The following is a 21,545-nucleotide window of genomic DNA, read 5'->3' as shown; positions in this document are numbered from 1 at the left end:
GGGGAGAGGGTGGGGATCTACAACCATCTTCCTTTTTTTTAAGATCCTTGGTTGAAGCATTGTGGAAAAATTGATAGATCCCAGAGGTGAGGTAAAGACCCTTCCAGCACCCAGAAAATTTAGTATTTCTGCTGTAGATGCAGCCCAAACTCCACCAGGAGGAAATGGCCTTTCTGAGTCTATCTTTCTGATGGAGGGTCCCTTTCTTTCCTGCCTCAAGTCGTCATCCTCTTTCCAGGAGGATCTCTTCTCCTCCCAGGGACTCTGAGCCCTCACCATCCAGCTCACCGCCACCACCAGATTCTGTCTCCTAGGAAACCCCCTGCTACTTCCTTCCCCAGCACCCCAGGGAAACATCAGTCTCTGTTTTTGCTTCCCCACATTTTCCACAGCCTTACCCAGTAAAGCTTTATACCTTGTCTGACATTGCTATTTCACCATTAATTGTGGTTTTATTGTGGAAAATTTCAAATATACCCAAATGTAGAGACAGAAGTTCAATGAACCGCCATGTGCCCATGACCCAGCTTCAACAATTATCAATTTATGGCCAATCTTGATTTATCTATACCCCCAATTCCCTCCTTCACTACCACTATCATTGGATTATTTTAAAGCAACTCCAAGATATCTTATCATTTTATCTGTAAATAATTCAATATTTATCCCTAAGAAAATTGTTTTTAAAAAATATAGCCATATACAGAAGCAGACACATGGAGCAATGGAACAGAGTAGAGAGCCTAGAAAAAAGCCCACACACCTACAGTCAATTAATCTATGACAAAGGTGGCAAGAATATACAATGGAGAAAAGACAGCCTCTCTAGCAAGTGGTGTTGGAAAAACTGGACAGTCACATGTAAATTAATGAAGTTAGAACACTCCTTCTCACTATACACAAAAATAAACTCAAAGTGGCTTAAAGATATGACATGATACCATAAAACTTCTAGAAGAGAACTTAGGCAAAACATTCTATGACATAAATCGTAGTAATGTTTTCTTAGGTCAGTCTCCCAAGGCAAAAGAAATAAAAGCAAAAATAAATTAATGGGACCTAATCAAACTTAAAAGCTTTTTTACAGCAAAGGAAACCATAAACAAAATGAAAAGACAACCTACAAAATGGGAGAAAATATTTGCAAATGATGTGACCGACAAGGGCTTAATTTCCCAAATATACAAACAGCTCATACAGCTCAATATCAAAAAAACAAACAACCCAATCAAAAAATGGGCAAAAGGCCTAAACAGACATTTCACCAAAGGAGACATACAGATGGCCAACAGGCACATGAAAAAGTGCTCAACATTGCTAATTATATGAGAAATGCAAATCAAAACTACAATGAAGTATGGTATCACCTCACACTAGTCAGAAGGGCTATCATCAAAAAATCTACAACCTGGGCTTCCCCGGTGGCGCAGTGGTTGAGAATCTGCCTGCCAATGCAGGGGACACGGGTTTGAGCCCTGGTCTGGGAAGATCCCACATGCCGCGGAGCAACTGGGCCCGTGAGCCACAACTACTGAGCCTGCGCGTCTGGAGCCTGTGCTCCTCAACAAGAGAGGCCACAACAGTGGGAGGCCCGCGCACCGCAATGAAGAGTGGCCTGCCCTCGCTGCAACTAGAGAAAGCCCTCGCACAGAAACGATGACCCAACACAGCCAAAAATAAAAATTAATTAATTAATTTAAAAAATCTACAAACAATAAATGCTGGACAGGGTGTGGAGAAAAGGGAACCCTCCTACACTGTTGGTGGGAATGTAAATTTGTACAGCCACTGTGGAGAACAATATGGACATTCTTTAAAAAACTAAAAATAGAGCTATCATGTGATCCAGCAATTCCACTATTGGGCATATATCCGGAGAAAACCATACTTCGAAAGGATATATGCACCCCAGTGTTCATTGCAGAACTACTTATTATACAATAGCCAAGACGTGGAAGCAACGTAAATGTCCATCGACAGACGAATGGATAAAGAAGATGTGGTACACATATACAATGGAATATTATTCAGCCATAAAAAAGAATGCAGTAATGTCATTTGCAGCAACGTGGATGGACCTAGAGATTGTCATACTAAGTGAAGTAAGTCAGACAGAGAAAGACAAATGTCATATGATTTCACTTATATGTGGAAACTAAAAAAAATGATACAAGTGAACTTATTTGCAAAACAGAAACAGACTCACAAACATTGAAAACAAACATGGTTTCCAAAGTGGGAAAATTAGGGCTAATTTTAGGGATAATGAGAGATAATAAAAATTAGGGATAATGAGAGGGATAAATTAGGAGTTTGGGATTAACAGATACACACTATTATATATAAAATAAACCACAAGTTCCTACTGTATAGCCCAGGGAACTATATTCAATACCTTGGAATAACTTATAATGGAAAAGAATCTGAAAAAGAATATATATATGTATAACCAAATCACTTTGCTGTATACCAGAAAGTAACACAACATTGTAACTCAACTGTACTTCAATAAAATAAATAATAAAAAATTAAAATCTCATAATATCTCATAATACCTAAATACCACCAAATATCCAGTCATTACTCAAATTTCCCCAGTTGTCTGATCAGTGTCTTTTTCATTTGAGTCAGGATACAATTAAGACTCACACATTGTATTTGGATTGTATGTCTCTTAAGTCTTTCTAAATCTATAATAGTAGTTCCCCATCTATTTTTTTATTCCTGCCATTTATTTGTTGAAAAATGCTGGGTCGCTGGTCCTGTAGAGTCTCCCCGATTCTGGATTTTGGTGATTGCTTCCTAGTGGTGTGTTTAACCTGTTTCTATTAGCAGGGAGTTAAACCCAGTGGTTCAGGTAAGATTGTTTGGGCAAGAGTATTTCATTGACAGGGCTTCCTATTAATCACACCAGGAGGCACATATTATCTGTCTCTTGTTTGATCTGATTGACTAGTGGGTTCAGGTGCTGCTGGCCTGGTTGATCTATTAGCAATGAACTCTTTGGTCTTTCACCTGGTGGTTAGAAGCCATTGACGATTATTGGCCACGACAATTTTCTTTTGAAATCCACATAAGAGAAGTTACTCTACCCTCTTCTTTCTTTCTCAAGGGTCCCTCACGACAAACTTTGCTCTTCCTCAGTGATGACCAACGTAGCTCACACTACTGCTCTCAGCAGTGATTTCTAAACTTTTGTGAGATCACAGATCCCTTTAAGAATCTGGAACTTCTAAAGAAAAAAAACCCCACCAGGTATGCATGGGTATGCATAGGCATGCAGAATGCCAGTGTCAGAGGCTCTTGGACCTCAGATTCGCTTGCACTCTACAAGCTTGTGGGCAGCTTTGACCTCATACGTAATCTTACTCCCCTGACCTCCCCCTCTAACTCGAAGACTTTACCTCTCGCATTTAAGTGATCCTGTCTTTTGTTCTCTGACTTTACAATTTTTCTACTTCCTCAAGCCCATTGATCTTCAGCTCCACTCAACTCTATTTCCTGTAGTTGTCACAAAGGGGATGTCATTCATTGTCGCTCGAAATTTTTCCTTTGCCGAGAATCCAGACTCCGCTTCCCTCAGGTAACCAACGCTTTACCTTTCCCTCTTGTTTTCTTTTGTACCTATTGAAGCTTATTTCAAGCCACATCATTTCCGCTAATCTTCTGACCTTTCTCAGATCATTGATCCAACCCGACCCATTACAGAGCCTCATGTCTATAATGGGGCATCTCAGGGTTGCTTTCCCTCATGTTTTAGAATCTTGACTCCTTGGTGTTCTACCATGTGCCAATCTGTGGGGCCCACTCTCACGTCTGCCCTATCTGCCCTTCCTCCCAAGATGCTGACAGTGGATGGAGAAGGTTACTAAACTATGTTGGCAGGGTCCTTACGAATTCAGACTAAGTTATTAACTGGGCTCTCAGTGCAGTTCATGCACTTTCATTCATCCTCTCCTAATTCCCTCTTTCTTTGCAACTCAAGATGTTGCCCATGGGCTTCCCTGGTGGCGCAGTGGTTGAGAGTCCGCCTGCCGATGCAGGGGACACGGGTTCGTGCCCCGGTCCGGGAAGATCCCACATGCCGCGGAGCGGCTGGGCCCGTGAGCCATGGCCGCTGAGCCTGCGCGTCAGGAGCCTGTACTCCGCAACGGGAGAGGCCACAACAGTGAGAGGCTCACATACCGCAAAAAAAAAATGTTGCCCACAGACCAGCATCACCAGCATCACCTATGAACTTATAAGAAATGCAAAATCTAAGGCCCTTCCTGGAACTACTGTGTCAGAGTGTGCATGTTTAACGATATCCCCATGTGGATCCTATTACATTAATGATTGAGGAGCACTGTCCTCTTTGTTCTCCACAATGCTTGTTCTAAATTTTTCTCAGAATACTAAAACTTATCCTTGATTTCCCAAATGGATGACTGCATCAGTCAGGGACCAACCAGGAAAACAGAAAACACCCTAAAGATTTGAAACAGAAATAATTCAATGTAGAAAATGGCTTATACAGGTGATAGAAAGGCCAGGAAGCCAAACAGGAGTTGGTGAAATGACCCAGAGATTAACAATATGACAGAAGCCATGGCCTCCTTAGGCTGCAGGGACCAGTGGAAGAGGTGACATGACTGGGCCCCAGGGGCCAGGCTTACCTGGCAGGAGATGGAGCCTCAGAGAAGATGCAGCTACCAGGAGCAAAAATGAATTACCTTGTTTTCTCCCATTTTCTCACCTACTCCGCCCTCAGGGACCTCACATTAAACCCAGCCAGAAGTCAGCTGAGAAGGCAGCCTGTGAAACAGGGGAGGGCAGAAAAGGCATTGGACGGCGAGCAAGCCTAACCCAGGCACAATGACCTCCCCTTCTACTTCCTTCCTCATGACCTCAAAGCATGTCTTTAGCCATTTTCCTTCCTTCTGTCCAATCTTGGAGAAAGAGATGTCCTTTGTCCTTTTTCTAAGAGGACTGGAACTGGTATAAAATGTAATTAAAATGCCTACAAAACACAGAATCCATAAAGGAGACCCTCCCAGCTCTATACGTCTCTAGGACATGAGGGAACTCTCTCTTAACATCAGGTGATAATGATGCTTCTGGAATGACACTACGGGTTGTGGAGAAATTGCCTGGTGAAGCCCTCTAGGAGACATGCCTCCTGCCGTAAAACAGGGGCCAATACCTTTCTTGATTTGTATAAGTAATAACAGACTCACATGCTAACTAAATACGGACAAGCTATTTCTATTAGACAAGTCACTGACATTTGGATTTAATATGCAGTTATTAAAATTAAAATCAAGAATGATCTCTCTTCCCTGAGTCCTTTCTCACTGCTGTCTCCCTCTTACAGACAACGAAATTGAGGCCAATGATATCAAAGCCTGAAACCATCATCTCTTTTTACAGTGAGGAGGTATAAAGAGCACGAGAATAATCTCACCAGTGAACCGATTCCTGCCAGCCTTTCACTGATTTTTCTGACTTGGGAGGACTCGGCTGAAAGAAAATTGCCTGCCTCTTCAGAAGCATGTAGGAGAGCACGTCTGCGTCTGCCATTCCAAGCTTTGAAAGCAGCATGGAGCTGACTGACCTACTCAGAGCTCATGCATTGTATGCCTTGCTGCCTGAGGACCTGGCTGGTGTCAGTGTGAGTCCCCAGTGTGCCCCCCGCCAGAGCCCAGCCCTGTGCCTGGCACATGGTAGAAACAATGTTTGCTGAATAAAAACTCAGAGCCAGCAGACCTTAGTCCCCGAATACTGACTGTGCCATTTTCAGCTTTTCGTGGAAGCTGAGTCTCAGTCCCACCATCTGTAAAATGGGAATAATAATACCCCCCGCCATTTACTTCACCGTATTATTGTTAAGATCAGATAAGATCATATTTGTGAGTCTGTTCTAGTAAGCAAAGAGTTTTTATAATGCTCTAAATGAACAAGAAATTCACATACTCATGCTTGCATACACATTTGTTAAGATGCAGCCAAGTGAAATGTGTCAGCTCCTCCTGGGTACAATCTTCTTTATTGGTGTGTAATAATGCCCAAGGGCTGGATTAACTACATAATCAAAATCAAATGCCAGCCTTTTACAGACTTGGCCAAAACAGTGCCACCCGAAACACCATTTTAAACTGCAAGAAATCGGAGGACATTTCATTCATTTGCTTTTTATTGTTATTGACACATACATTTTAATTTTAATGCTCATTGCAGCTCCACATTTAAAGGAAAAAAGCTCTTATCCTAATTTAGCAGAAAGCAGAGCTATCAGTGTGAAGGACAATAGGATATCAAAATACAGCTGCTTTTCATCCATACTTGTCTAAATTAGAAACATGCTGCCATTCACAGGGGCTCTGACAACGAGTGCACTTAAGCAACGCCAAGGAGGTCTGACAGGTCAGGTCGTGTGGGTTTCCACTCAACATCTTCACTTTACTCTGGGTCCTTATCCTCACCTGAAAAATGAGGGACTGACTTCTTTGCCACAACATTGTCCAGTCTCTGTCCTTGCAGATATGGATTGACACTCTGAAAAAAAAATACATGGTTGGAGTCATACGTGGACATCGGATACAGACATCGCACAGAAGAAGTGAACGAGAATTGTTTCTGGCCTATTGGGTTAACAAGGTAACAGTGGTGCCTACTACCTACCAGATGATTCCTCCGGTGCATTAATCAATACCTCAGTGGCCAGAGAAACACTGACTGACAGATGTGCCTCTGTCTTTCACACAACTATTTCACACAGCTAAGTATCACATACAATTTGGTTCCATCCCCTTTTTTGGCATAAAGATTTGAAGTGAACCAGCTAAGAAACCCTCACTATTAACTTAGATACAAAGCCTCACATGAAACAGAATTATTATCCTATGGCCTTATCTTAGGGGAGAGAGAATGTGAACCGCATTAAATCATTTTACAAGAAGCATGTTCTAAAGACGATGACAGAGCAGGGCCAGATGGGGATTAGTATCTGCAGGGTGGTCACAGATCACCTGTTGCTGTGACTGATTCTTTCAAAGCAGTGTTCTACTTAAAGAGGACGCATCAGGGGCTCTAGCAACCATTTTCACCTTCCCTCAGTCAAATTCAAAACACGAAGAAAAGAAGGAAGTTATACAGAAAGCTCCTTTAGTTTTGACTCAAGACTCCACCATCTGAAATCCTTTTCAGCTGTTGGTATTCTGAATAAGTCAAGGTTTTTCCATTCCTTCCCTAATCCATATCTATGTTTTGAGGTTTGGATTTGAACTAGTAACTGGAGCTTTACAACACAGTATTTAGCAAGCAGAAAAAATTCAGAAGTTTTGGAAGATATCTGTTTATTGAAGTTGCCTGCCAATAACTGAACAAAAACATAAGAAAGAAGCTGTAGTTACAAATAATCAGCTATCCCATCACACCTCTAGTCCCCATGGATGCATGGAGGCATTTTGCAGGGGGTCTCTCTTGCCCACGGGACATTGTCTGCCATAACTTTCGAAGGGTGAGCAGACATTCTCCAAAAGACAAGGCCTGGAATCTGAGTTTAGTATTTAATGAATGTCCTTCCACATTCTGACAGGTAAAAGCATGAATGATGAAAGGTCCCACACATTCTGCAAAGATGCATCACCAACAAGCTGAGAATTACAAAGTATGCAATGTCCTCATATATCTGAAAAGTGATATGTCACCAAATAACAGTACTTTGCTGGGAAGCATCTTTAAAATATTTTAAATAACTAAAATACCTTTTTATATCAGGAATTGTCAACTGGAATGGCCTGGCCTATCCCAGGGAATCGTATCAGAATCTCTGGCTAGATGGAGCGTGTGTGAACTGAAAAAGTGTATTCAGGATTATAAATATTTTGATTGTTTTTTAGTAAAAATATATTTTACTAAAACTTCTAATATATTTTAAAAGGATATGAGATATTCATGTTATCAAATATGGGAATAAAAGGTTGATAAACTCTTTAAATAATAGATCTCAAAAATCAATAAGATACATCTTAAGAGTTAGTTTGCGAAGTCATTTAAAAGGTGAATTGACCTTTTACTCTTGAAGCAACTAGGAATTCAACCAGATTTGAGCCAGTATAGAAATTTGCATAAAACCACCTGAGGCTCTGTTGTAACTCTGGGGAGAATCCCTCCTGGCAAGGGACTGTCATGGCAGCAAGTCCTTTGGCCCAGACCCGGAACATGCCAAATGATAGAGGGCAGGGGAAAGTGAAGTAATGGGGAAGTAACAGGAGCAATCAGTTGAACTTTTTTTTTTTAATTTAAACTACAATAGTATTTTTAAAAAAATATTTATTTGGCTGCACTGGGTCTTAGTTGCAGCACGCGGGGCTTGAACTTTCTTGATAAATGTCTATGAGTATTGAATCCTACACATAAGAGTAATAATAATGATGATACTTGGTTTTAATTATCCTCTGAAGAACTCAAGGCACTTAGATATTTACCTTCTCCCTTGGGTGAGAGACTGGCTAGGTTACACAGAGAACATTATTGCCCCTTCACAACCGGCAGAACCATTGGGATGGGATCCCTGCTTTTAGTGACCTCTGGAAACCACAGCAGACGCTGAGCTCAGTTGGAGAAAGCCTTGATTTTTCACAAAAGCCCATAATTTCTTTATATTGATTCGCACACTTGAGGGAGTCGTTTCAAGTCTTCAGTCAAGGTGGGAACACCACCTGAGGCCTGATGACAGGGGAGGCAAGTTCTGTTTCTCCACCAGACCTGAAAGACCCCTGGTTTACGGCATGAGCGTGGATCTTTGTATCAATAGACGCCCAAGAGTAGGAAGAACTTGATACCTCTGGGTCAAAGTGATCGTTATTTTCATAAACTCTAAGCCTTTCCTATGTGGAGGAAGTTGAAGCCAAAGTAAAATCCTTTATAACATGTATTCTAGCCAGAGTCCTGAGTTTTGGTAGTCACTGGTCTCATGGAAAAGTGACCTAAATCATGACCCACAGTCATTAACTGAGTCAGGGCAGAAGGAATAGTGAGCGAGGAAGGAGAGGCGATTAAAGCTTCATGCTAAGTTACTCATTTTGGTACGGTCATTGGTCTGATTTGGAAATATCCTTGTTGTGCCATGGGGAGATGCTCAAGCCATCTTACTGGTAAATTATGGGTATTCTGAGCTCTTGGAATAGAATTTCTTGATGTTCTCTCAAGACCACATTATACCTTTTGGATCCTTCCTGCCATCATCTGCCACTAGAAACTGTAATCACCCAAGAAAAACCCCTAATAACATCGTTAACTCTCTGAAGATCTGTTTACAAGCAAAACTTTGTTTCTCAAATAGAAAACTGGCCACGGGTCTTCTGTATTTTGTCAGGGGCTTGGAATTTTCTGTTTCAGGTGACCTGAGGAATTAATGCTGAGTCCAGAAAACCCACACCTCTTAAAACATTCTCTGCCTGGATTCGGCAAAACTATTCAGAATGGCCACAATTACCACTGTCCAGATTCCCAAATTTTGCCAGGATCCAGGCACTTGCTATTCTAAATAAACAGTCAGTAGCCTTGGGTATACAGTCTGGTTTGTATATTTTAACTAAAACGGTGACTCCCTGGTAGCACTTTGCTATGTAATAAGCAGGACTTTAACTTTTTCCTCCATCTGATCCAAAACAAATGGCAGGTGGTTTTGTCTAGTAAGGCACCAACCACTGACCACTTGTTCAGTCTCAACACCATAAAACGCATTGTAAACCCAAAGCAAATTGACATCAGCTTTACGAGAGGCATCACTGTAGTGGGTAAATGCACAGCACCTTGGGCAGCTCAGAGACGGTTAATAACTAAGCCTGCAGTGAATTCACCAGTCAGCGAACAAATATAATGGATCTAGTGAATTTTTACATCAATCTGGCTAGAGCAAGGGAAAAAAGTATGTAGAAGGAATGAGGTTTGTTCATCTCATTTTCTGCCCCTACATTCCTTCAAAATTACTGCCTGGAGCAGGCAGTTCAACACTTCCTGGCTCCTGTCTAGAGTTTTTATATAATTGATGCAGAGGTGTGAGCAGTTTCCCCCAGTGGCCTACAGACCCTTTGAGGAAAGACATACCCTCCTGTACTCCCCACGTCCCTACACCCATGGTAGGGATGCAATTAACATTTTGTGAGTGCAATGGAGCAGGTAGAATTGCCACAAAACTTAGCATGCCACTAAAAATTACATGCTAAAGCTTGGGGAAGACATCGCAGAAACCAAGGGCAGACTTTTTAGGCATGGCCCCTGTCACTCGGGACCACTGTTCAGCATATGAAAGGATTCTGCTACTTTCCAACCACTGAGGCTAACAGCCTGTCAACTGCCCCCGCTCAGAAAGCTCCAGGCATCCCCACAGCCCGCCAGCCAGTCAGGCGTTACCCTCCGCTTGCGTCTCTGTCCTCCTTTCATCTTCTCATAAAGGAGCTTCTTGTTCTAGAGTGGGGAGAAAAGAAAACACAAATGCAGAAGCATGGATCACATTTGGTCAATGTCTATTTTACACCTGGTGTGTCCCCCTGGATATTTGCATACACACATTTTGGAAACGAAGCCAGGTGAAAGGAACGTCCTGGCAGAAAGATAGACCACAAGAGAAAAGCCAGTGGTTGTACAGTTTTTAATAAGGTGCTCTGCAATGCCCCGAGGCACACCAGTGTCATCAACAATCACATAAACAAGAAAATACGACATTCTAACACACAAGGGGCACTGGAGACCCATCTCCTCACTTTGAACAGGCTTTGTTTAAAACAAACAATTTTATCTTATTTTACTTTGGTATCTAACTTCCTTTTTATGAGCTGTACACATAAATCGTTCTCTAGAGTAGGGTCTGACTATTAGTAACAATCCTCTGTGTAAGCAAATGAGACACCTGACTTCTGTGACCCTTCCTCTTGTGGCTTGAGTCAGTGCCCCCAGTCAAGGCAATCGGAAAACCATTCAGTCTATAACATTTTTACTAGAGTGAACCTTTTAAAAACTGCCAAAAAACTTCTTGGCAGAAGGAAAGTTGTGTTGGGGCTGGGCGGTGGGGACAGGCTCCGTTACCACAGTTTGTGTAAGTGTTGCCTCACGTTGCCAGATTTCAAACACGTAGTGGACTTAAATGAGCTCTAGGATATCAGACGCTGAATAGATTTCCATTCTGTTGGGATTACAAGAGACAGAACACTTAACCCGAGGGAGAACGGGAGAAGGGGAATTGGGGTTCTTAGTTGTTGTTTTATTTGATTTTTTAATCAGAAGGGAGATAATGTATAAAAGAGGTGATTCATCTTACTCTAAATAAAATACCCTGACATTGATTGAAAAAAAAAAAAAAGGAGACGACAGAGTTCTGGTAAGGAACAAGTTTCTACAATCCTAGTATCTCCTGAGTTGTCTGGATATCAAAGTTTTTTTCATGATGGATTTGCAAATGAAAATGACAAATGCCAAGAACGAGCTTCATAGTTTTCATGTTCATTAAAACCTACTCCACCCACAATTTACAATGTGCATCTCTTGCCCAACCTCAACTATGCACGGAGGCTGTGCCAGGGCGTCAAGGAGCCTCCACAGCCCCAAAGGCCGGCCCTGGCCGCAGTCTCCATCTCATGCTCATTTGGAGAACTGATCAGTTTAATCTCAGAAGGGAGAAAAGACGGACTTGCAGATCATTCACTCGAGGAATGAGGATATTGCTGTGAAGCTCATTCCCATTGTCTGTACTTGCCTTTCTGTGGATGAAACAATTCCTGATGCAAGAGAATGTCCTGGGAGTTCGTGCTAAAGCTGGGGAAGGGGGTTGGGAGATAGGGGGCCAGGAAAGAGGCTTCTTCATGTGTAGCACCGGGATCAGCTGCCTGAGCGGGAGGGAGGGCACCGGGGCCCACGAGCTGGTACCATGGGGTGGGACAGACAATCAGCCATAGCAGAGGTCCGCTGTGCCGCCAGCAGGGTTAAAGACAGCAGCATTTTAGTTACTCCCCTTTAGAAGGTCATGGGACAGGTTATACTCATAAGAGCCTTCATTCAAAAAGAAATGCAAAGGTCTGTCAAGTCTTCCTCTCAAAGATGGTCCCTGTGTTTCCCTAAGAGCACAGGTTAGGATTAGCAGGATGTTTTCCAACCCCTGCCTGACAGTGGCCTTGGCATTCCCGATTAGCCCCGCTATCGTATGGATTTAAAGGCAGGGACTGGCAGGTGGGTGAAAGAAGTATACGAAAACGAATGAGAAGAAACCAGCCCCTCTCTTGACACCCATTCCCTGTAGGTGGGGTGGGGAGGGGCGAGCAGTGAGCCTGTTTTCCAGGTGAGTAGCAGGTTTGAGTTCATGGAGAGAGCTTTCCATGGTGCCATCCAGATTTTGGACAACTGCCCAGATCTTGGCTTCAAATTCCATTCCTAAATGGAACCAGAGAGGCTTCTTAGAGAAATGTCTGATTCTAGGGCTAGGGCAGGGAAAGTACAAGGATGAATTAAGTTGGGATACCTAATTGGGCCAGAAAGTAAGGAAGTACTCAAAAAGTGATGAGACATAGTGAAAGGAAAGAAAAGCCAGCCTGCAGAGACTCCCACTGGCTAAATCTAGGACAGTTTGAACAGCAAAATAAATAATAATAGGAAACAATGAATCTATACTGATAATAAATTTTAAAACAAATAAATAAATGGGGGAGCAGGGAAAAAGTCTTGCTTAGAAAAGAATGCCAACCAAGAAATGCCGAAATAGTAGAGTTTTAAAAAAATCACCATTTACAGCTACCATAGTTATCATTGATTCTGGTGAGCGTCATCAATGGATACTAAAATTGTTAGTTGAAAGTTTAATGGGTACAGAATATTTACACAGTCTTGAAGTAAATCCCCATAGATCAACGATTAATTTCGAAGGGAAAGATACTGATTTTACACTGGAGAAACTTGGCAGACACCACGTTGCCCAAGTCACCACCAATTCTGGGACAAACTGGCTTCATGGGCCTCCCGAGGGAAACACTAAGAACACATCAGAAAGGCATAGCTCATGTCTAATGACACGGAAACATGAGAGAAACCCAAACTGAAGAGCAGGTGACTCTTCAGACACACTGAGGGCATGAAAGATAAAGAAAGGCAGAGGGTCCTGTGTCTCATTTCTCCCATGGCTCAGGTTCATGGCTCCGTTCAACTGCATCCGATTAAAGACCTGAGCTGCTGATGAAAAGACGTGGAAAGCACTTGGAAAGGAGAAACGTTTGCTTTCGAGACAACTTTTGCCTAAGTGAGTAACACTCAGCAATGAATGTGTGGAGGGGGAGATGGCTGACATCTATGGTAGCCAGCCTTTGATATGGCCGCTCAATGCCGTGGATACACACATCGTCTGAAAGACAACCAGTCCTAGATAGGACTCGACAGGACCGCTGTACAGGACACACTATGAGCGATGAGCCAAGAAAAGATACGGAATTTATCCAGTTTTTACAGAACTCTCAGAGTTGAATGGTCTGGTTCAAATCCCAGCTCTGCCAATCATCAGCTCTTTGGTATTGGGCAGGCATTTCAAACTCCCTAAGCCTGCATTTTCTCATCTATAAAATGAGCATGATAGGGAAGGGCAGACTGAATGAAATAATTCATGTAAAGTATTTAGCATAGTGTCTGCCTCACAGTATGGTGCTCAACAAATAGGACTATTGACTATCTTAGTATAAAATACAATGACTATTATCATCGTCTTTGTATTTCCATCACCTAACACAGGGCCTGGAAGGCATATGATGTGCATTTAATAAATGTATCCTGATGTATTAACAAAGAGAGAGGAATGCAGGAAATTAGACAGACACTGATATTTATAATATGTGAATCACTGCTCAAAACCCAGCTGAGCTCCAGCTAATATCAGAGACAGGGAAACATTACTAGCAAATAAGGAATCAGGGTCTTGTGTGCAGGTCTCTTGTGAAAGATAATTCCTTTGTTAACTTAAAGGGTAGTGGAGCTTAAGACAAGCTTGAGACCATCATTCTTTATAAACACTAAGGAAAGCTTCGGGACCCCAGCTTGCAAAAGCAAGACATACTCAATTCACACCTCCATGCGAAGATCAAGCAAATCATGTTTGACTGCCGGGTGGTAATGAGAAAATAAATGAAGGAAACTTAAGTTTAAACAGACACATAATTACAGATGAGAAAGGTGTGTAAACATTGTTCCTGGTCATTGATCTGTAATAGTCCTAACTTCTAGTCTTTAGCTCTGATGTAGACAAAGAATGGGAGTGACTGAGAGAAAACAAATCAGTATTTAGAGAAGGAAGCAAGAAAAGAATGAGAGATGGTGGCTGGCCTTGCACTGGAGTGCTGGGAGTGAGTGGAACGTGATGAGAGAAATCGTTAAAGGTTTTCAAGAAGAGATGAGGAAAGTTGGCAACAGAGAAGTTTCCATCTCTCCCACTTCCTCAGTTGGGCTCTCTGCCCTCACTCAGACTGTTCTCCATTTCCCCCTTGCATCTTTTCCCTCATTTCAGGCCTATCAGTCACGCGAGGTAGACATGTCACCCTAGAATTCAGTGCTGCCCTTTTTTAGTGTCTTTGACGTCCTCAATTGTTATCATACAATTGACCACGTGAGTCCTCAGTCCTGGGTCTTCCTCTACCCTTCTCTTCCATTTTCCCCCAGTAATTTAACCTGGTATACTCATGCTATAGCTGAATCAGGATCAGGAAGCTGAACAGTGCTAAGTTGGGTTCATTTTATTTTCATGCAATTCATCACAAGATGGCAAGCTCATCGAAGACCACTACCATGTTGATGACTACTGTATATCAAGAACCTAGCACAGTGCCTGGAACAAAGCAGGTTCCATCCTGGCCCTTGCTTCAGTTTGGCAATACTTCTGCTCATCTCTTATGGATTGCTTCCCAGTGCTCTGCTGTCGTCTTCTACTTTTTCCTACCCTGTCTCTGCTTCCTTCTTTCTCTGCTACCTCCCTCTCTTCTTGCTTTCTTTTTTTTTTTTTAATTCCCTCAGAGGAAAAGTTCATACCTTCCATTTCTTATAAACCTGATATAGCTCTTTTTTCCTCCTCATGCTATGTATATGCCAAATACCAATTCTAGTCAGTTCCCTGGCCCCCTTTGAAATGTCTTGGATTCTCATTGTGTTGGTGAGATTCACTTAAATTCTCTATGTTCACAGCCTTCATAAATAGAATTACCTTCTCTGTTTTTTTCCTGCCTTTAGTCTCTTCTCTATATACTTCATCATTCTCTATGCCACCCTAATAACTTTTATAGAAGACTTTCATGATTTCAGTCTCCTATTCAAGAACCTATAGATGATTGCCTATGAAATTCAACATATTTAAACACTGCTAGTAGGCTTCAGGACGGCTCTACAAATTCTCCCTAACAGAACTGCTTATGAAAAAGAAGAGAAATAGAATAATGCATAATGGAAGAAGCAAAATTAACTTGTTGCTTTGTTGCTTTAAGACAGGAAACATGTGCATGTTGACAGGAGAGGGAATCAAACTGCTTGGATGATGGAAAAATGAAAGTGGTTATTAATGAGGAAGGACCTCTCTCTCTGAAACAATGTAAAAGGAAGTGAGAGAATTTAGTCCTGAGATCACAGTATTCCTAGTAAAGTAGGCAGCAAGCCGGCTGCCAGTAATGACCTGAGAAGAGACCTATAATTTTAGAGGGGCTTAGGCAATTAGGAGTATCTCCTCATTCCTCATTCACTCACTCCTTCCACAGACGTGATGACCACCTATGTATATGCAAACTAACACTTCTTAGTATTTTTCCACTTTGCTCACATGGCTTCAGCATTTGATTACATCATCCAAGCCACAGGAAGATAGATCTCTCTCCACTCAATTGTGATCTTGTTCAATTCATTGTTCCAGCTTGTTAGGATCTTCTTGAATCCCAACTCTGTCATTCAGTGCTCTCCCTTCCAACTTCATGTCTTTCTGAAGAATCTGATAAGTTCATGTTCTATAGTTTTTATTACAAACATTTATAAAAATGTGGAGTGCAATAGCGCTAAGACACACAGGATACCATGTGAAATCGCTCTCCCTCTTGACACGGACTCTTTAAGAAACTCCCTTCTGATAATTTTCTCCTGCCTAGGTTGTATCCCTCCACTTCCTCAAACAGGAGATCATGAAAGAGCTCATCAAACACTTTGCTGAAGTCCAAATGCACCATGCTCACTTCATTTCCCTCATCAAGCTGGCAAGTAAATGAATAATGCTGGCAAGTGGAAGAATACAATTAGATTGACAAAACTTGTTTTTTAGCAAACCTACACCAAATGGTCATGATTTCTCTTCTAAGTGCTTATAAACAATCTCCTTAACTGGCAGTTACAGATTCTTGCCTGGTATTGACAGCAAGTTCACTGCTACACATTTTGGAATTTATCTTCTCTTTCCATAGAGCAGGATTACATGTCTGTTTCTCAGCTTCTGGCATAGTCTTCCCTTATTTCTGAAGAGATCATCTCCCTCAGTCTAGAGATAAAACTTGCAAATTTTCTTAGTATCCTTTTTTTTTAAAAACAAAAATATCATATACTTCCTATAAGAGCTGCATGAAACACTGATAAGACTTTAGGACGTGTTGTGACACAGGCTATGGAGTAGACCAGAGTAGAAGCCTCTGGGACTACAGCCGATAAGACTGGTTCAGGTCCCTGACTCTTCAGATGGATTGGTGTATTGAGCCCTAGAGAGTGAGTGTGGTTTGGAATTAAAGTCCCTCTCAACCAGAGATTTCTGGAAAAAATCAGCTTCTAAGCAATTTTCCTTCTCTCTCCCCACCCATGTTGCTCATCTCTGCCATCAGTACCTTTAGAGTACCAGAGTATAAGACCTATTAGCAATTAAGATTGGACTTACCCACTTGCCCAAGCCTGGATAGTCATGTTCTGGATCAAAAAGGTGCTGGTGTAACTGGAATTCTCGACTGAACTCTGCTGTGTCAGGGGTGTTTTCTAGACATCCATCATCTACTGCAAACAACAAAAGGTTTTTGAGGAACAGCCACGACATCTACTGTTATTCTAAGAGTTAATTTATTAAAAACAACTAGGCACCCAAAGGTCAGAATCTATTCACATCAGTCACTCTAAGTCACTTTCCTTCTGGGATTTGCTCATCCCAGACTCCCACTCCTCTCCTACCCATGGCAGAGACTGGTCGGCTGCTCCCCAAACCCACTTCCTATTCCCCGTCGGCACATGGCTAATTTCCCAGCCTTGCTATGCAATCAGGTGGAGTCATATGCCTGGGTTTGGGCCAATGGAATGTGGGCAGAAGTGATGTACTCCACCTCCAGGCCTGACCCATAGAAACCTTCTATATGACCCCCTCTCCTTCTCTCCCCAACCCCCCGCCTTCTGTCGGTCTGCTTGCTACATGTTGCTGACCAGGGGAACTGTAGATGTCAAGTGCAAAGATGAAAGATGGCAGTCTGCGTTGCTGAACCATCCACCCCTACCACACCCTCACCCACCTTTGGCAGGACTTCACACAAACGAGAAATAAACTTCTATTGTGTTAAGCCACTATTATTTTTATCTGTCATAACGGCAAGCATTTCCTTCACTGGTATACTTCCATTCCACATGACTCACTCTGTTTTCTCTTGGGTGGGCTCTTTAGAAATGATTCTGGCTTCTTGGCAAAAGTCCATTATATAAGAACAATAATTATTAGACAGTACTTGATGTTGTGTGTTGTAGTGGTAACAGGGTAAGCTTGGAGTCAGAAAGCTAGACCCAAGCTCAGGGTTCAAATCCTAACTCATGAGTGATAGATGGGTTTAGTTTCTTGGGAAAGTTAACATAGTCTAAGTCCATTTATTCATCTATGAGATGGGAATAATCAAATCCTTACCTTATAGGGTAGCTATGAGGAATAGAGATGATCATATATAGAGCATCTGGCACATAATAGGTTTCCTCCATGTTTTAGTTCCCTTCTCACCATCTTTCTTTAAATGACAGTTCATATTATCAATGCTCTTTGAAATAAAGCATGTCTTCCATTCAAACCCAAGAAAGGTTATCCCTCTTGGCTGCTGCTTTTACCTAAGCCCTATCATTAATAGACACAATACTCTGAAAATAAGCCATTTTTTTTCTGTCTCTAATGTGTTTTAGACAACAGCTTTAAAAAGGGGGGCTGGGGGGCTTCCTTGGTGGCACAGTGGTTGAGAGTCCACCTGTCGATGCAGGGGACACGGGTTCGTGCCCCGGTCCGGGAGGATCCCACATGCCACGGAGCGGCTGGGCCCGTGAGCCATGGCCGCTGAGCCTGCACGTCCAGAGCCTGTGCTCCGCAGCGGGAGAGGCCACAACAGTGAGAGGCCCGCGTATCGCCAAAAAAAAAAAAAAAAAAAGGGGGGGGCGCTGGAGAGGGATGTGAATTTTGTGCAGGACTAGAATGAAAGAGACTTCCTTTCAAAGGGATAGGGAGGCATCAAAGTCAGTACTAAAGGGGGTCTAATACAATCAGTCAGGTAGTCTGGTCTCTTGAGACTGCTCTGACACCTTCCAGCAACTTTAAGCATCCAGTCTCTCAGCCCTTAACAGCATGAAGCTCCTGAGGAAGGCACTAGCATTTGGAACAAATCCCTAGTGTGGCTCTGACGTGGCTCCCCACTTCTCACTGAACTATTTATCTAACTTCATTTAGAGCAATTAACATGGAGGAAAGGGATAGCAAAGCAAGAGAGGTCAGGCAGTCTGCATATGGCAGTGTATGTTAGCTTAATGAAAAGACAGGGAAGGAAATGGCAGGTAATCTCAGACAAGAAAGGTCCTGGGAGCTGGGTCCTATTATCCAACTCTATCAGCCCACCCTGATTGCTCCATCTCGGAACTCCTAAGTACTCCTAATTATTGCTTGATCACATAGATCTATATATTGCTTTTCTTTCAGGATAAGCTAGGACGACACTGAATTTTTTTTTAAGGCACTGACTATGTCTTCATTTTACAGATGAAGAAACTGAGGTCCAGGGAAGTAAACTGATACACTATGATTAGGACAGAAACTCAGATCTCTTGGCTCAACCTCTGGTTCTCTTTCCATTCTCCAACAACAGTTCTCAAAACTTTGGTATGCTCCAGAATCACATGAAAGGCAGGTTAGAAGATGAATTTCTGGGTCCTATCCCCGGAGCTTTTGATTCAATATGTCTGGAGTAGGGCCTGAAAATCTGCATTTCCAGTAAGTTTCAGGTAATGCTGATATTGCTGGGACTATATATTAAGAACCACTGTATCATATGATATGGAATCAATTTAACCAAATCTCCATGGAGCCTGAATTGGCCTTCCTTCCTTCCCATCCAAAGTCCCACAAGCAAGTAAAAGGTGGCTGATTCAGATTTTCCTGTGGTCCTGGGCCAGCATCCCTGCACTAGCTTGGCCACATCCAAATACTCTGGTTGTTCCATCCCAGGATGAAGCCTCTGTCCCCCATGGAAAACAGAGATCTCGCCCTAAATGAAAAGAGGAATATCTTTCAGAGAGAGCCTGCATTGTGTTTTAGCAAAGCTGAGGGGCCAATACTGACCGAATTTTCAGAGCAAGACATCACGACATGGTGGTTGCATGCACAGTCCTGAATCAGGTAGATCCGGGTTTGAGCCTTGACTCAACTACTTGCTACATGGATAACCTTGGTGAAGTTACTTTCTAAGTTTCCTTATATGTAAAGTAGGGATAATAAATACTACCTAGTATTATTATTAGGTTGTGGGGAAAAGACTACTCTGTTGCTGGAAGCGAGTACAAGCCCAAGGAAAGAGATTCATTTCTTACTAGTGGCAAAGCTATTTATAATCAGGATGACATTTAATGAGTCCTTACTCTGTGCTGGGTGCTGTACCAAGTGTTTAACATGGATAATTTCATGTAATTCCCCAATAACCCCCATTTTGCACATAAGGAAACTGAGGTGCAAGTGGTTCACTAACTTGTTCGAGGTCACATATCTTGACCTTGGGCTTGAATTCCAGTAGTCGTCAGTCTAGAGCCACTACTCTGAACCACCAAGGTAAACTGCTCAAAGCCCAGCATAAGTGTAGCACACTCACCATTCATTCTCTTTGGAATTGGGTGGTAGGAAAGTGGGAGCGATACATGAGGAGCAAGGAAAGTTTCAACCTTCTCCCTTAACCAACTTCTTCCCTTCCAGGGCCCCCCCCTCTCATGCCGCCTCCCAGCCCCCAAAGAAATATTTCAGGATAGATGCTCACTGGTTACAACATAGTTGAGATATCGATTGTCAAGAGAAGGTAAGGAAAACAAATGAGCATGGATCATCCACATACTAAAAAGTTCCAAAGACACTAAAAGTGTGCAGCGATTGTATCATAGAAGAGGCAAAAAAAGAGAAAATCCGCCTCCCTTTTATTAAAATTGGAGCCAGTGCAGAAAAGAGCATCAACTCCCAAAGAGGGAGAGAGACAGAAGATAAAGCCTTGGCTAGGGGAGTCCTCTGTGGGTGTATCGGAACACCAGAACTCACCAAGGGTTCTAGAATCAACTTCCCTTTCCAACCCACATACAGATACACAGGGGCTCATCGGAATAGAAATACTATTTCTCTGAACGTGTGCAGCCAATGTTAGAATTTTTAATTTCCCCCCAAAGGCTCTACCTTTCATGAGAACCCAAGGGCATGCCCACTACCTGTTTTTCCAACTGGACAGGGATTTGGAGGGTCTGGGTAGCCCTGATCTTCACTGAAGTCCTTGGGAATGTTGTCACCGGTCAACTCTGCCACAATGTTTGGGATGTTGCCAAAGGGACCCAAGTGCTGAAGACCTTCATGAGCTCCACCTGCCAGGGAATCATAAGTAGTTCATTTCAGTGCAATGACATTCATTTCAACTAATATTTATTCGGGCATACCATACAGACAAAGCACTGTGCCCTATGCTGTGGAGAGAAAAAAGGAAATCCAACAGTTCCTACCCTCTAGGGGGTTAAAATTTTAGTTGTGGAAACAGACACATACTGCACATATATCATTTTCACACAGGGCACACTGTATATGTGCTATAATAGACATGTTAAAATATAGCATTGGGAGCAGAGTAAAGGGAGTGTTTCATTTGGCTGATAGGATGGGGAGGGCTTCTTGAATGAGTTGGAGCTTGAGTGGCACTGACACAGATGGGCTGGGGTTTGGAAGCTGGGCATGGAGCTCAGGGAAGAGGATGCAACTGGCATCCAGGTAAAAGAACAGGCTGAATGACAACCAATGACCACAAAAAAGGGAGATGAAGGAATAGGTCTTTGTCCTCCTGCCATTCTAGATCAACCACTTAAAACTGGGTGCATTTGCTTCAATTTTCTTCTCTGCACATCTTTTTATATCTAAGTGTTTATTGGTTTTCCACTTACTATTAAAGCATGTGGCTGCATGGTCTCTATGCCCTTGATAAATGAATATGTAGTCTCCTATCCAGTGGCTCTACCACAACATTTTAATCATTCCCACTTTGTGGGATGTTTAGTGTTTC

The 21,545-nt window shown here is 42.5% G+C and overlaps 1 protein-coding gene across 2 annotated transcripts in view; it reads right to left on the bottom strand.

Moving 5' to 3' along the window:
• Nucleotides 1–5,955: 5,955 nt before the first annotated feature.
• The window catches only part of SCG5 (secretogranin V), a 53,310-nt gene continuing 37,720 nt past the window's right edge, over nt 5,956–21,545 (bottom strand). The window contains exons 3-6 of one of the 2 annotated variants that reach the window (XM_024732514.1): nt 20,710–20,859; nt 16,904–17,016; nt 10,399–10,452; nt 5,956–6,534 (exon numbers count right to left, since the gene is read on the bottom strand). In XM_024732514.1, the coding sequence (XP_024588282.1) occupies nt 6,439–6,534; nt 10,399–10,452; nt 16,904–17,016; nt 20,710–20,859 (413 nt within the window). In that variant the 3' untranslated portion in view covers nt 5,956–6,438. The remainder of the gene's footprint in view (nt 6,535–10,398; nt 10,453–16,903; nt 17,017–20,709; nt 20,860–21,545) is intronic. The other variant, XM_024732515.1, reaches the window with a different exon arrangement.

Source organism: Neophocaena asiaeorientalis, unplaced genomic scaffold (assembly GCF_003031525.2).
Source record: "Neophocaena asiaeorientalis asiaeorientalis breed wild unplaced genomic scaffold, Neophocaena_asiaeorientalis_V1.1 scaffold119, whole genome shotgun sequence".
NCBI classification, from domain to species: domain Eukaryota; kingdom Metazoa; phylum Chordata; class Mammalia; order Artiodactyla; family Phocoenidae; genus Neophocaena; species Neophocaena asiaeorientalis.
This window is presented reverse-complemented; position numbering and strand designations above follow the sequence as displayed.